Source organism: Aulonocara stuartgranti (genome assembly GCF_965226115.1).
Source record: "Aulonocara stuartgranti genome assembly, chromosome: 18".
Taxonomy (NCBI): Eukaryota; Metazoa; Chordata; class Actinopteri; order Cichliformes; family Cichlidae; genus Aulonocara; species Aulonocara stuartgranti.
The window spans coordinates 22,890,600-22,905,094 of record NC_138954.1 but is presented as its reverse complement, the minus strand read 5'-3'; the positions used below and the strand labels follow the sequence as shown (position 1 = coordinate 22,905,094).

The 14,495-nt window shown below is 41.5% G+C and overlaps 1 protein-coding gene across 3 annotated transcripts in view; it reads right to left on the bottom strand.

The window, feature by feature from the left end:
- LOC309694043 (ephrin type-A receptor 3-like) overlaps positions 1–14,495 on the bottom strand; it is an 82,564-nt gene that overhangs the window by 8,031 nt on the left and 60,038 nt on the right. For all 3 annotated transcript variants that reach the window (XM_082513760.1, XM_082513761.1, XM_082513762.1), the window contains exons 11-14: positions 11,071–11,138; positions 10,229–10,354; positions 9,903–10,088; positions 2,146–2,207 (exon numbers count right to left, since the gene is read on the bottom strand). In XM_082513760.1, coding sequence (XP_082369886.1) covers positions 2,146–2,207; positions 9,903–10,088; positions 10,229–10,354; positions 11,071–11,138 — 442 coding nt within the window. The remainder of the gene's footprint in view (positions 1–2,145; positions 2,208–9,902; positions 10,089–10,228; positions 10,355–11,070; positions 11,139–14,495) is intronic.

Below are 14,495 nucleotides of genomic sequence, written 5' to 3'. Positions count from 1 at the left end.
AGCCCCACACAGGCTTAAATGTCAACTGAAGTGGAAAACGTCTGCCGTCAGATTATATGAGTAAAATGTTATTCTGTGGTCACCAAATGACCAGTAAGTCCCAGGATTTGAGCTTCCGCAGTGTCAGCAATACACACTTAGCAAATGTCCTGGTGTAAGGCTGTGAATCTCTTTTAGATCCAGCTAACCCCACAGTTTAACCTCCCTTTGGAGCATGGCAAGCAAAAGATGGATGTCGCCTTCCAGGGGATCAATGGAGGATCACATAGAAATCCAACTTGCAGAGGATTGGACCTGACAGAGGAGACAAAAGTTTCCTCTCAAACGCTGACCGCGTGCCCATGCAGAGCTCACTGGATTTCAGATTTGAGCTGTCTTTGGCAGAGAGTGGAGGCCGTTGATCGATGATGGTCCAGCTCACCTTCCTGTGCCAATTATTTCTGCCCTGGGCCAATGGTCCCCGTTAAAAAACCATTCATGTTATCAGTCACCCTCTCTCCTTTATATCAACTCTCCTTCCTCTGTCTCTTTGTTCTCTCCATCCATCTTTGTCTCTCCTCAAGACTGTGTCTCAGAGAGGGAGAAACTCTGTAATACTTTGACTCAGTCTCGATCTCTCCATCCATCTTCCTTCATCTTTCTGCATCTGTGCCTCCCCTACACCCTCTTCCTCTATCGTTTCTTTTCTCTCTCTCTCTCACTCCCTCCCTCGGCAGCTGTGGACTAAGTTAATTAGCTGGTGGTTTTGTGAGATGCTGATTGATTGGACTGTCTAACAAACCTACAGACTTCCTCTATCAATCTGCCCACCACGTTGCATTGCCAGTAAAGAGGAGGAAGAGTGGAGAGGACAGGGAAAGAGAGATGAGACAAATGCAGGCCAGAGAGGCTGACAATGAGATGAATGAAAGAGATGAGAGAAGCAAGAAGCGGGAATATTAGGCTAATTTGGGCATGTTATTTTATAATAATATATATTTTTTGTTACCTCAAAAAACAGAACAAAAAAATTAGGAACTTAATGGACCGTAAACTATAACCAACTATAAAGATGACTCCATGTTTATACTGCTCCCTGTGGACACGTTTAGGACCCTCGCTACAGTACATGCTCTCACACAAAACGTGTGGCTGTGTGTGGCAGTCACACTGTGCCTGAGCCATTTTTTTTTTGCTTTTACTGTGTTTTGCTTCAGTTTGCTACCAGGATTGGTGTCTATTAAGCAATGGGTCTATCATCACAGCCTTAATGGCTCTGAGCACTGCAGTGAATTTACTGCCTGACAAACGACACTGAATCTAAATCTGTTCAGCTCGGTGTATGGAAACCGTGATTCAGCTAATTTACTACACAATCTTTACTACTTCTACTATATTTCTATTTTGTGCTTGTAGATATCACAATTTTAACATTTTCATAATGCTATCTTTGCCGTCTGAGTAGTTCATTAAAGTATTCAGTCGATTAAATAAAAATATTCACATAGAAATCTGTTACTTAAAGTTAAAACAGAAGCCACCGCTGTTGTTTTTAATATATATCCTGACAGAGCAAAATGCACAAAAAGCAATATACTTTCTTTGTTTTATTGCCTACCAGTCAGCATTCGGATGCAGTTTTCCCCCCTGGAATATGGACTCTAAGTGCATTTCATTGACCGATTATCAAAAACTGTGTGAGGAAAACATTACCCATCTAAATGTTTCTGTTTGCTTTGCTTTTCCCCCCCAAATTGTTTGTGTTCGTGCTCATAACATGACTACAAACCCTTCTTAAATTCTCTATATATTGTAACCATGACGACAGTGATATTATCCTCCTTTAACTGTACCATTAAGTGAAAATGTGTCTTTTTTATTAAAAAAAATGTCAGGTGTTTCCCACCTTTTACCCGATAATAAAGAACATAATAATTTTAGATTCTGTACAACAAAAGCCTTTATAGATATTTTGTTGAAAACTACTTAAAATAATTCCACCAAAGTGTTGGTGGAATGAATTCTTCAGCTTTAAGAGATGAACAACAACTTAAAATTTCAATGTCTCTTCAGCTGGGACATCATTTTCTTTGTGGCATCTGTAAAGACTCGTGGCCCTGACCTTGGAAGAAAAGATGTATTCCTTCCAGCTGAGCCGTGACTCACCTTGAGGAAAGTGTCCAGAGATCCATTTTCCATGAACTCCGTTATGATCATCACTGGCTTACCTACAGAGGAACATTACAAGACAGCTGTTAGTAAGGCTGAGTTACAAGGAAGAAATACACAAACTATAAAGAGCCGAGGACAGAGAGGAGGCAGAGTCCACAGCTGTGACCAGCCGTTCCCTCCGTCTCCGTCTCTCTCTAGGGGATAGCATGGCATGTCGTCATCAGTCACACTGACAGCTTCTAATCAGCCCTCTCCATAAACGCCAGGAGATAATTAGAATAGACCAATCCACCAGAATATGTGTGTGTGTGTGTGAGTGAGTTTAAGGGGGCCTCCTGAGATCTCATGAATACTAATCAGCCTCAAGGGAAGGGGGTTGTGTTGTTGGATCGCTGTGCACCTGCACCTGCATGAGTGTGTATGTGTGATGAAGGTGTGGGTTGACTGACAGGCCCTGTGCACTATGGTCCCCTGCATGGCATCTGGTGCGGCTTACAAATGATTAACAAAGTACCTGCAATCACATACACACCCATGCACGCACACACGAATACCAAAAACTGCAGTTGTCCGTGCTTTAAGGGGGTTCTCCCTTGGTACCACCCCCTACAGCCGAGCTTTGCCAATCACAAACAAACATACAATGTGCAGTTACAAATGACTGTGCGTATGTGTATGTAGGTGGGTGTGTGAGTAGCTTGTAAACATGATGAATAGGTCACGTTTCCCAAATCAGGCCTCAGAGATGTTGGGAAAAAAACCTAAGGGAAAGATAAATGAGGGAAAAAGTATTTTAAAAAGAGTCTTTCTTGCTTGTATGCATCGAAGTACTTAGCTCAAGTAAGCTCAAGAAAGACAAAAACCATTGGATCAGAGAAGATGGGGAATGATGGAAGGGTGGGGTCTGAAAGCAATGAGGAGACAGGAGGAAAAAGGAGGAAAGGAAAGTATGGATGAGCGAGAGAAGAGAACGATAAAGAAGAAGAAAGGGAAAGCAGGGGAGAAGAGACGAGAGGAGAGGCGGAGGGATGGTGGGAGGATGGGTCAAAAGCATGTCGTGAAAAGGCAGGAACAACACCACCGAGGCCTACAGTAAGATTGTAGGTAAAGACAGCAATACATCACCTTAAATGAATTCAGTATCTCACCACAGCAAACACACACACACACAAACAGAGTCGGCCGGTCTCTGGTGGTGGTGTCTTCTTTGACAGTAACATTAGTCTCAGGGATAAAAGTGAAAGAGAATTGGATTTTCTTCTGCTGGGGGTGAGGACTGCTGGTCACATTTATCTCCACACGGGGCCTGTGTTGTGTGTGGCCTGTCGCTGTGCTTGTGTGTGTGCGTGGGTGTGTGTGTGAGAGAGAGAGACAGAGAAAAGGAGAACTGAACTCAGGGGTGAGACAACTCAATGATGACTGTTTGATTTCAGCTCAGATCATAGGTGGAGAACGTATGCGTGCGTCTGCGCATGTAAACGCAGCACTGGCAATAATCTGATCCTGAATGATGACTGAAAGAAGCGCTGACTCTTCATACCGTTTTGTTTACCTGCACGAGATGTGTTTGTTTCAGTTTTTGCGAATACTTAATTGCACTTTGTGGACTCCATAAACGTGAATGCATGTATGTAATTCTGCGACAAGCATCTGTGCATATGGTATTCTACAAAGCAGACAGCCATGAAATGGAAAAGAGCTGTAAAAAACTAACCCTAAAAACCAATTATGTGTTTGAGTGTGTGTGTGTTACATGGGTGTCAGCAGCATGTATGTATGCTACAAGTGAAGACTGCCCTCAGGTTTGCAGTGTTGGAAGCGGTCAAGAGTGAAGCACAATGAAACACATTCATCCTTTTGTCTCTGCCTTGTGGGCCGTGTTAGTCTGGCATGTACTCACACACACACACACACACACACACACACACACACACACACACACTGCTATCACTAGCCATCATCTGTACACCTGCCATACAGAATTACCCCTCCAACTCTAAAAGATAACAGAGGTTACCAATGAAACGGCCACACACACACACACACACACACACACATACACACACACACACACACACACACACACACACACACACACACACACACACACACACGCACTCATGTTATATATTAGCTCATTTCATCTATTTTTTGTCAGGTGCTCATGCAAACACACACGTGCACACATACACACACTCAACGGTACAATGAATCCCTTTTACTTCTTGCAGCAACTTCATCACATGCCATTCACACTTCACTTCAGCTCGTCATGGAGCTCTCTCAGCCAAATCTTCGCAGGCGCTCCTCAATTTCCTCCTGAAAGCACATAATTAACTAATCACATTCATATTCATTCGAATTTATTGCCTTTCATTGGCTTCAGAATTAACACATCCGTTTGCAGAGCCGAAAGCGCCTCCCACTGTATGCACGTACGTGTATGTGTATTTTAGTGCAGACTGCAGATTGGGTCTTGATGTTTTGTGTGCTTTAGTGTGTTATGAAATGGATCAGAAAGGAGTTTGCTCTTATTTTACATCACTTTATTAAGTGAAAGAAGAAAGTGTTGTCTCTTCTCTCTCTGGGATAAAGGTGGGATCATTTAGGCGTTGCACGCATGTGCGTGTGTGTGTAGATGCGTGTGTTTGTGTGAATCTGTGAATTGCCGTGTATATATGAAAGTGATAGAGACAACATATATACACTCTATCTGGCAAATTACATTATGAGAGGCTGTTTCTGTGCGTGTTGGTGCGAGTGTAAACGAAAGTGATAGACTCTGTGTGTGCGCCAGTGGGCCGCATTACCGCATTATTGAATGAGGCGGCCCAAGGTACAAACGAGAAAATGAAATAACTGCTGTATTGATTAATGTTAAGGGTCTGAACTAAATTATACAATGCTTTTAACACAGGACAGATCTCTGTTCTGGGAAGAGCCACGCGAGGTTGTGGGGGAGCGGAGCAACAGAAAGACAGAAACTCAATAACCTTATCTCCTCTCTTCACCTCTCCTCCTCCCTCTTTGCTTTCTCATCTCCTCTCATTTCCTCACGTTTGTCTCCTCTCCATCTCTCCTCTCCTCTATCTGCTCCCTCCTTTCCTCAAATCTCTTTGCACATCTTCCCCCATCACCCTCATTTATTCCCAAGCCCCATCCTCTTTCATTTCCTCCCTCTTGTATCCTCTCTCATCCATCCATGCCCCCTGCTTCCCCACATCCCGTTGTCACCTTTTCTCTTCGGTCCCCCTCCCGCTTCCCCGTGTCGTTGTCTGTGCAGTCCAATCTACAAAGCTACATGCATATTCAGAATACTTTCAAAGAGTCTGACAGGAAATATTGAAACACCTATTGTTCAGCGCACAAAGGTACACAGTTAAAACTAATCACTAGTTTCTTCAAACAGAAGACGAGAGGAAAATGTGGTTTTGCAGGGTTTAACAGCACCTTTGTAGAGCAGCCTTTTTAATGTTTGTGCGTGTGCGTGCGTGTGTGTGTGTGTGTCAGATGAGAAGGACTTCGGTAATTGAGGGTTTTCCAAATGGGCCAATTGTTGCAGCGATTGTAAAACGCATAGAGGATGGATGGATAAAATGAGGGACGGTGGAGATAAAAAGGAGATAAGGAGATGGAGAGGGGCAGGGAGGAGGGGATGATGGGATGGGGGTAGATTGCTGCACTTTTCTGATGTGCAGTGAGACAGACAGAAAAAAAGAGCATTTTTTCCCCTTCCTTTTCTGCATGTGGCCCTCTAATTAGCATGACAATAGCAGCAATCAGGTGATAGACAGCAGAGCAGGTTATTAGTGTGACACATAGGAGCGGATGAAGGCTTATGCGGTTTTAAGCAGTGAACACAGACACACATACACTCACACTGATAGTCAGAATATTGTGCCAGAACTGTGCCAGATTTGTTACTACTACCACAACTTTGGTTGAATCAGCCACACTTTTACTAAAGATACTTATAGTACTTTTACTATTGGCACATCACAGCCATTTAGATAATTAGTACAACAAAGGCTCCTATTGTACTTCATGTAACAACAAGATCAAGAGCCCCAATGCCGCCAACAGTTAACATTACTCCTGTCTGCACTGTTGAAACAAGTAATCCATTATCCAATTAAAGATCAAAAGAAAATTATGCTGCAGTTATTAAGATAATTTAGTGACTTCTCAAGAAAAATATTACATCATAGCAAAATAGTGTTTGAATTCCGGACTACTTGCAAAAATATGATTTTAGCCTTGAAAATGGAAATACTTATTATCAGGAGTTCTGCTGCAGTGCATTCTGTCATTTGTATAAGAAAGTATTGTGCAGTACAACACGACTCCCTTCAAGTTTGAGCTTCTCCGTAATTACACCTACCTACCTACTCCTACTCAAACCAATACTCCGCCTTCTACTTGTAAGTCTGCTACTGTTTACACCAACACCTGAGTCTAGATCAGCTGGAGTCAGCCTGTCTGATTAGACTGAGGGTGGTGTAAAAGGACCAGCTGGGGCCGCAGAAAAGGGCCTGAAGGAATTATTGACCCCTCTCAACTCTCACCCCCTCGCCCGCACATGCACACCTGGGGCTGTGACCTGTGAAATTACTGCTTTGCTCGTGAGATTTGTTTCTGAGGGGCTCTATCAGCTTCTCAATGTGCCGTGAAGACAGGTGAGAAGGCAGACACAAAGTAATACGTGTAGAAGAAGGCGAGCGCTCATTAAATACACTTGCTAAAAGCACGCCAAAGCGCACAAACGTATTTTTACATTCAAAGAACATTACGAAGTAATGAGTACTTGATTATGTTAAAGCAAATCACTTGTCAAGTCGTTGCTCAGCTCTTTAACCGTCTCCTGTGTCAACCCCGCTGATGTCCTCTGACCCAAAACGTCAAGGATTTGGCAGTAATTCTTCAATTAATTCTGTTTTTTTAAAACAGAATAGTGGCAGTTACTGGAAAAAAAGAGTGCTATAATTACACGTTTACATGTTACATGTCTCTCATGTCTGAAAGATCAAGAGAGATAGACACAGACAGAGCGAGAGAGAGACAAAGAGAGTGACAGCACAAGAAGAAATTAATAAGAAATGCAGTGAAGTCTCATTTGTAATATGCATGCTGTTGAATATTCATGGAGCCAAATACACATCCAATTAACTTTATGAATTATTAATAATTGCAATAAAAGGTCGTGTATATGCACTTGCTCTTTGTTGGCCTGAGTTGCACTGAACAGCTTGGTGTGATGGACTGAAAATCTTTGTTTGTGTCACTAAGCAGGAACAGGAGGGAGTCAGATTAGGGGAAAAGCCGAGGCTTATTTTGGTGCCTGTATCTTTATAAATATGACGATTCTCTCTCTTATTTGCTTGTCTATAGACCGCCCTCAAATATCTGTCAGATCAGAAGAAGCTTTCAGATTGAACCTATACTGTGCTGTAATGCAGGCGAGCTAATTGTTAGGGTTGACACATTTTCAGTATTTGTAACTGGGCATCTTAACCATTATAACGTGACTGTTATGCAGTGCTGCACAGCCAAGAGAAATATTTCTGTAAATAGCTCTTAATTTGTAAATTAACAGTTAATTAAATATGTAATAATCCATAAAGTTAATTAAACATGAGTAATTCATGTTACTTTGTCGTGTAATTAAAAATCATTTATTTTAAAAACTTTATGTTGTACTATATGTTAAGTAGCAATCAAATTCTGATGACATCAGCACACATAAAATGATATTCTTTAGTCATTATTATCATTTTGTTGTAAAAAAGTGTTTTATTCCCATAGGAGGGTCAATAGGCCACAAGCAAGCAGCATCCGAGAGAGATGGACAATGTGATGAGAATAGTGAGATGGGTGTCAGTCATCATTGATCTTCATTTATATAATGATGCTTGGGCTCTTAAAATCCCATTTTAACACAGTGGTAACCTAAGTGTCATTTCTCATCCCACAGGGTCATGTTTGTGAATGGGCCTATTTTGTAAGTGAAAGAAACAAGCAGGGAATAAGCTGTACAATTATTTTTAACTTTAGCGATCCAAATACTGTTTATAGATGCATTACACTGTATTTATTAACAATTTCCAAGGTGCTTTAAACATTAGTTGCAGTTTTACAATAATATCTGATTCATTATAGATGATTTACAAACTAATTATTAACTAATTTGATTACGATGAATAAGAATTAGTTCATTGTTTGTTAACATCCAGATATTAACTGAAGCTGAATCAGCTATAAATGTGCAATTGTTGAGAAATGAAAAATCTTCTTAACTTTAATGCCTCCAGCCACTAACAAGCGTGTATGATACTTATTGTAAAATAGTTTTGCAGAAATCGAAAAGTTGAAATTATGATGGGACCACTGACGCAAACAAAATATTGTAGATTACTCAGGCTACAGTCTCAAAGAGCTAGAGACAAGGAAAAATGTACATTTCCCAACTGTTTGGCAAGTAGTTTCTGGAAAATCGGCGGCTAAAGCCCAGTTACACAGGTCTAGAGATTGATCTGTCAGTCCAGTGCAGCTCCATATACCAACCAGTGCAACCAGTTACCCACAGTGACCGCCAGCAACCTACTGTAACCACTTCCAACAGTTAGAGAATATGTATTTTTCCCTAGCAACCTGTGGTTGCCAGGGGGTCGCTGATTGATCGCAATGCCTGCATGACTGGGCTGCGCAACAGATTTCATAGTGAAAGCTAGAAACCTCCAGTAACTACTTACCAACTAGTTAGGGAATATGCATTTTTCCCAAGCCTGTGGTTTCCAGGAATTTAACCTGTAAGCCTGAGCGATTGAAACCATAGTACAAAAAAACAGAAAAGATCCTTTTTTTTCTAAAATTAAAAATTGTGACATAAAATCAATAAAATTAATAATTATCTGTTGGCTGTCTGCTCATAGTCACATGTATATTTGACATTTTCCTTTATGGATTTTGGTTGTGAACCTGTCATAAGGGCAGACATATCCAGACATAGCAAGAATCAGGATTTCCTTCGAATTGCTTTGATGAATCCTTGCACTTCTTTCAATCTTTGGGCTCAAAGGCATTACGTCGATAGAGATAGTCAGCTGGAGGTGTCCGTGTAGCATTTTCACATTTATCTGGGTAAACGTAGCAGTTACGTTGTCAGACATGGAGTGAGAATGACAAAGAGAGGGAGAGAAAGAGAGTGCTAGAGGGTGAGGAGATGAGACTGGGATTAAGTGAATGAGACAGACAGCGAGAATGGAATAGAGCGAACCAGGGGAGCCACTGAAAGAGAGGGATGGACACTGACTGAGAGAGAAAGCAGCAGCGCGAGATAGAGGTCTGAGACAAGAGCCGAATAGATTTCGAGAAAGATGGAGTGAATGATCGAGAGAGCGTGGCTCAGTGATAACCAATCAACTGTTGTACCAGCACTGCCTTATCTAACACGAACACACGCACTCATTCTAATTTGCCTAAAAACAATCCTGTGAAGTAAACAAATGGTCATTTAAGAGGAGGATGGTTACATCACATGCACACTGCCATGCGTCACCGCTGTGTTACCATGGTAATGGAGCTTTTATCTGATCCAGGGTCAGCTTCGATTTACATCACTGACAGCTCTGCTAAGTCTCAAACAGGTGTGCGACACACAGAGATCGACACAAGAGAAGGGAGAGGGGAGCGAAGGACTCCTTAAAAACATCGTCGTAGTGTAAAGGCTTCGTCACACTGTTGCCTTCACTTACATCTCGTGACGACGCCCTCCAACCTGATGATGTTCGCGTGGTCAAACTGTCCCATAATGGAGGCCTCAGACAGGAAGTCCCGCCTCTGTTTGTCAGAGTATCCTGCTTTCAAACTCTTGATGGCAACGTAGATCTCTCTTTTCCCCTGCATACGCAGCCGGCCACTGCACACCTCGCCAAACTCTCCTACACGTGTGCACAGACACATACATTGAGTTTAACATGGTCTTTTATTGACTCCTTTTAATCCTTAAAATTAAGAAATCATTTAATCCCTTTTTCCTTTATTAAAGTAGTCTACTGCTGGGTTTGTTATGCCAACTCACCAGCTCCGATGACTCTCTCTATGCGAATATTGGAAGCATCTATCTCTTTGGCAAAGTCTCTGACAGCCTGGTTGGGGTCTTCATAGGTGTGAGGATGGATGTAAGTCCTGCTGCCTGGAAGCTTGACTGCACAAGTGGAAAAGCGAGGAAATGGGCACAGAATTTAATTTGCTTACAGCTTAAAAACATGCACTGTAAGAAAATCCGGCCATGTTGGAGATATGGTCTGGAATATTAGGAAAGTTCATGGAATCTTTATGGTAGTTTGGAAACACTTTCCTCAACACTGACTTAGTGTCTAAGCAGATATTTGTACAGCGTAAATTCGTGTTGAGACGGGAGCTTGAGCGCTTTGTCTGAGTGACATTACAAATTATTACATAATAATAAACACATATCTACTTTGCTAGCAGTGGTGTGAAAATGACTCAGAATTTTAACAGGAACCCATAAGGCGCTTCGCTCTGCCAGCAAACATTTATGCAAGAAACTGTGAAACAATGTGGTTTATTCGGTTAGGATGTGAAAAAATTAAAGATTTCTGTTCTGGCTCCAACTGTTAAAGTTCTCATTGTACATTTCATTTACAAACAAAGCCCGACTGCATTACATGCATGTGAAAAAATAAGGGGTTAATTCTGAGGACGTTGTCACATTAGTGCTTGCCTTTGTTCATTTACTGAAAAATATTCCACCATCTGTTTGTTGTTTACAGCCATAAATACACGCAGTGATATGATTCATAACATGTGGGTGGCAAGTCTGGTTTTAAGACAAATGACATGCAGATAATATTTATCTAATATAATATTATCTGGATCTGCACATGCTCGTGTCTTTACCTCGCCCATGTTGGAACTGCATCTTTTCTTCATCGGGGTCTTGCTTGGCTTTGATATATCCACAGTGCCTGAAAAAGAGATAATTTTTATTCTAATGCTGTACAATAAGCAGCTCTAAGCTCACAGTAGTGACTATTCTTCCACCACAGTAACGCCACCATCTTCTACACCAGGGGTGTCAAACTCAAATACACAGTGGGCCAAAATTCAAAACTGGAACAAGGTTGCGGGCTAACATTAATATTTACTGAAAAAAAAAATCTTCCTCCAGATTTAAGAATGAATCTCTTCTTATGGACTCAAACAGGTTTTGCTGAAAAACTGAATATGGAACAAGCAAAGCTTAATACTAAACAATATATATATATTAGCTGTATAATACCAGTAGGCCAGCTCTAATAATAATTTAGTATTGGCTTCGCGGGCCAAATGTAATTAGGGCCAAATTTGGCCCGCGGGCCAGAGTTTGACACCTATGTTCTACACCAACGAAGGGCATGCACACTCACTGGCCACTTTGTTAGGTACACCTGTTCAGCTTCTTGTTAATGCAAATATGCAATAAGATAATCACATGGCAGCAACTCAGTGCATCTTTGGAACATCATGGTGACCTGGGGTACTTTAAATGTAGCATCAAAATAGGGAAGAAAGGTAACAATGAACTGAGCAGGAATGGACTGACTACTCATGGTGAAAATGTCTTATAATGCCACTGGTTAGAAGAGAATGGTCTGCTTTGAGTTAACTGGAAAGCAACAGTAACTCAAATATTCACTCACTACAACCAAGCCATGCAGAAGAGCATCTCGAATGCACAACACGTGGAAGAAATATGTGGAGGTGCCACAGATGTCAGAGGACACCTAGATTTTGAGGCAGTTTTGAAGGAAAAAGCGGGTCCAATCCAGTACTAGTAAGGTGTACCTACTAAAGTGGACTGTGCAGTATGTATGTAATTTGCACATATCTGTTTGCTATTTTAAATCAATGTTATTTTCAGGGAAATCTCTCCACACACCTCTTTCCTCTGAATAAAAGAAGGCTGGAGAAAAAAATAAAAACAACCATTTTTATATTTCTCTGCTTCCAGCGTTCATTGCAGTCCTCCTCGCTGAGCTCTTATGCCCGAGGTTAGAGAATTAATGTGTTTGTATATGTATATGGCAGAGATCAATGCACTAATGCACTCCTCTGTACCTTCCCTTGGACCCTTCTGGCCATCAAGCACCGCTTTTAACTGTAGCCACACACACCCACATTTATGCCCTTTCCCCAGCCCCCTCTGGGCACCCTGCAGCAAGGGTCAGCCCAATGATCAAGACAAAATATTGACAAATTGATCAGCTCAATCTTGCACTGCAGCTGTGTGGAAGTGTTAACTTTTTCTGTCTTACAGACCTCGCGGGGGAGGATTTGTGCTTCTGTGTGTGTTTGTGTGTTCCTGACAGAACGGTGTATTTTCTCTCCACTTTGTTGGTCGTTTGCCTCAAACAGTGTTTAAGAGCTATAATCAACCATAACACTGTCTCTGAGATTTACCGCACCTTTAAATTTAGATCAAAACTTCAGGACAAAAACATAAAATGTAAAAGCAGTATCATATAATGGTTCACTAACCACAACATAAATACCACATGGTTTCTATTTTTCTCTCCTCCTCTTTCATTTCAAGGTAATTTACAATAAGTGAATTTGTGGATGTTTATTTATTTGTTTTTTCTTTGCTTTGTATTCTTTAGTTTATTACTATAATCTAAGAGGACTGCTAAAGGTCATAGGTCTCCCCTCCTTTCCTCCCTTTTATCACATTCTCCTTGAGTCTTGTACAGGTAAAGGAGGACTTAGCCAGTATGTCTGTCCATCATGAAGACAAATTGATTTGGGCTCAGGGCCAGGAGTAAGAAATCTGAAGCATAGACAGCGCGCGATTTAAGAAAGCAGTGGAGAGGAGGACGAAAGAGAAACGGAGACTGAAAGAAACAGCGGGCCAAGATTTGATAAAGCAAAGGAGAGGAGAAATGAGATAAAGACAAAAATAATAAAAGAGAGGACTACTGAGGGAAAAAGAAATATGATGTGCTCTGACTAAGGATGAAGCACACGGCAACAGAAATGCAGAAAGGTGGGGTTCCACTAGGCTCAGAAAATCTCAGTCATTTGGTGTTTAATCCTTGTGTTGATTTTACACAGCTGAATGCATGGCATAACCCAGACATCAATAGGCTGTTTTGGGAATACACACAAACACACACACACTTAACGGCAGAGACTGGTTACTGGTATTTGAGGATAAAGAGAGGGGGGCATAATGTTCTTATGAAATGGGAGGTGGGGCCCACCTGGTTATCAGCTGAGCTCAAGCTAGCTGAGCACCAAGGGACTATCATTACCCCCTTGACTCACACTCCCACACACAAAGAGCTTTGGGGCATGCGTTTAAAACATATGGGGAATGGGTACATGGGTCACACCTCGACTCTAGCTGTGATAATCTCGTGGGGATGCGTACACACACACACGCAAACACATACGTGTGTATATGATCAGCAAAACACCAAAACCAATGGTTGAAACACCTCCGGATCACTCTTTTAGTTTGTAACCATGGGTGCATGCTGCTTATCTGTGAGTGTGTGTGTGTCTGATGGGAAATGAACACATTTCCATAGTAATTACAGAGCAACTCATTTCTCCTCTCCAGTTAGAAGTGTCATGAATCATTAGCGCTGCAGTTTTAAACACGGTGCAAAACCTGACATGGCTGTGGCTTTTGTTTTCCCCTGACAGCTGTATCTATGTGTGTGCGTCTAAAACAGATATTTAATATCTCCAATTAAATGCAGCTGACCTGTGATTGCTCGACTAAAGACGCTGGAATAAGACCTTTCCATTTCTTTACTTGCTAATTTTAGTGATTTTTCACGTTTCATTTTTAAACGAAAATTTGCACTGTCGATACTTTGCCATGTTTAAACAGTTTAAACAGTTCATCTGCTCCTCCAGTCGAAGGTCATTTTTTCCCCCATACAGTCTAATCTGTTCCATCCATTGATCACAGCTAGTGATGTGGTGTGGTTAAAGTCGAGAAGATTTACAAAAATCTTAACCAAACAGTATCTGTTTTAACAACCTTCCCCCCGTCTGTTTGCTCTCAGCGTGTTGGGTTTGGCGTCCCAGTTCAAGAGCTAATAAGCAGAGCAGTGAAAGACATCGCAGAATAGCACAGCTTGGGGTGCTTTAGTGGCTTCACAACTTAAGATAATTTTGTTTCTCCTTCCAGGCATCAACACAGTGGTGCACAGTTTCAATGATTTATCCACACACTGCATCCACCCGCCTTTCTGGCTTAAATTATTCATTTCCATTTTGGAATCCATGTTCTTGTCATTCACTCAGGATTAATTAACCAAATCTTAGAATAT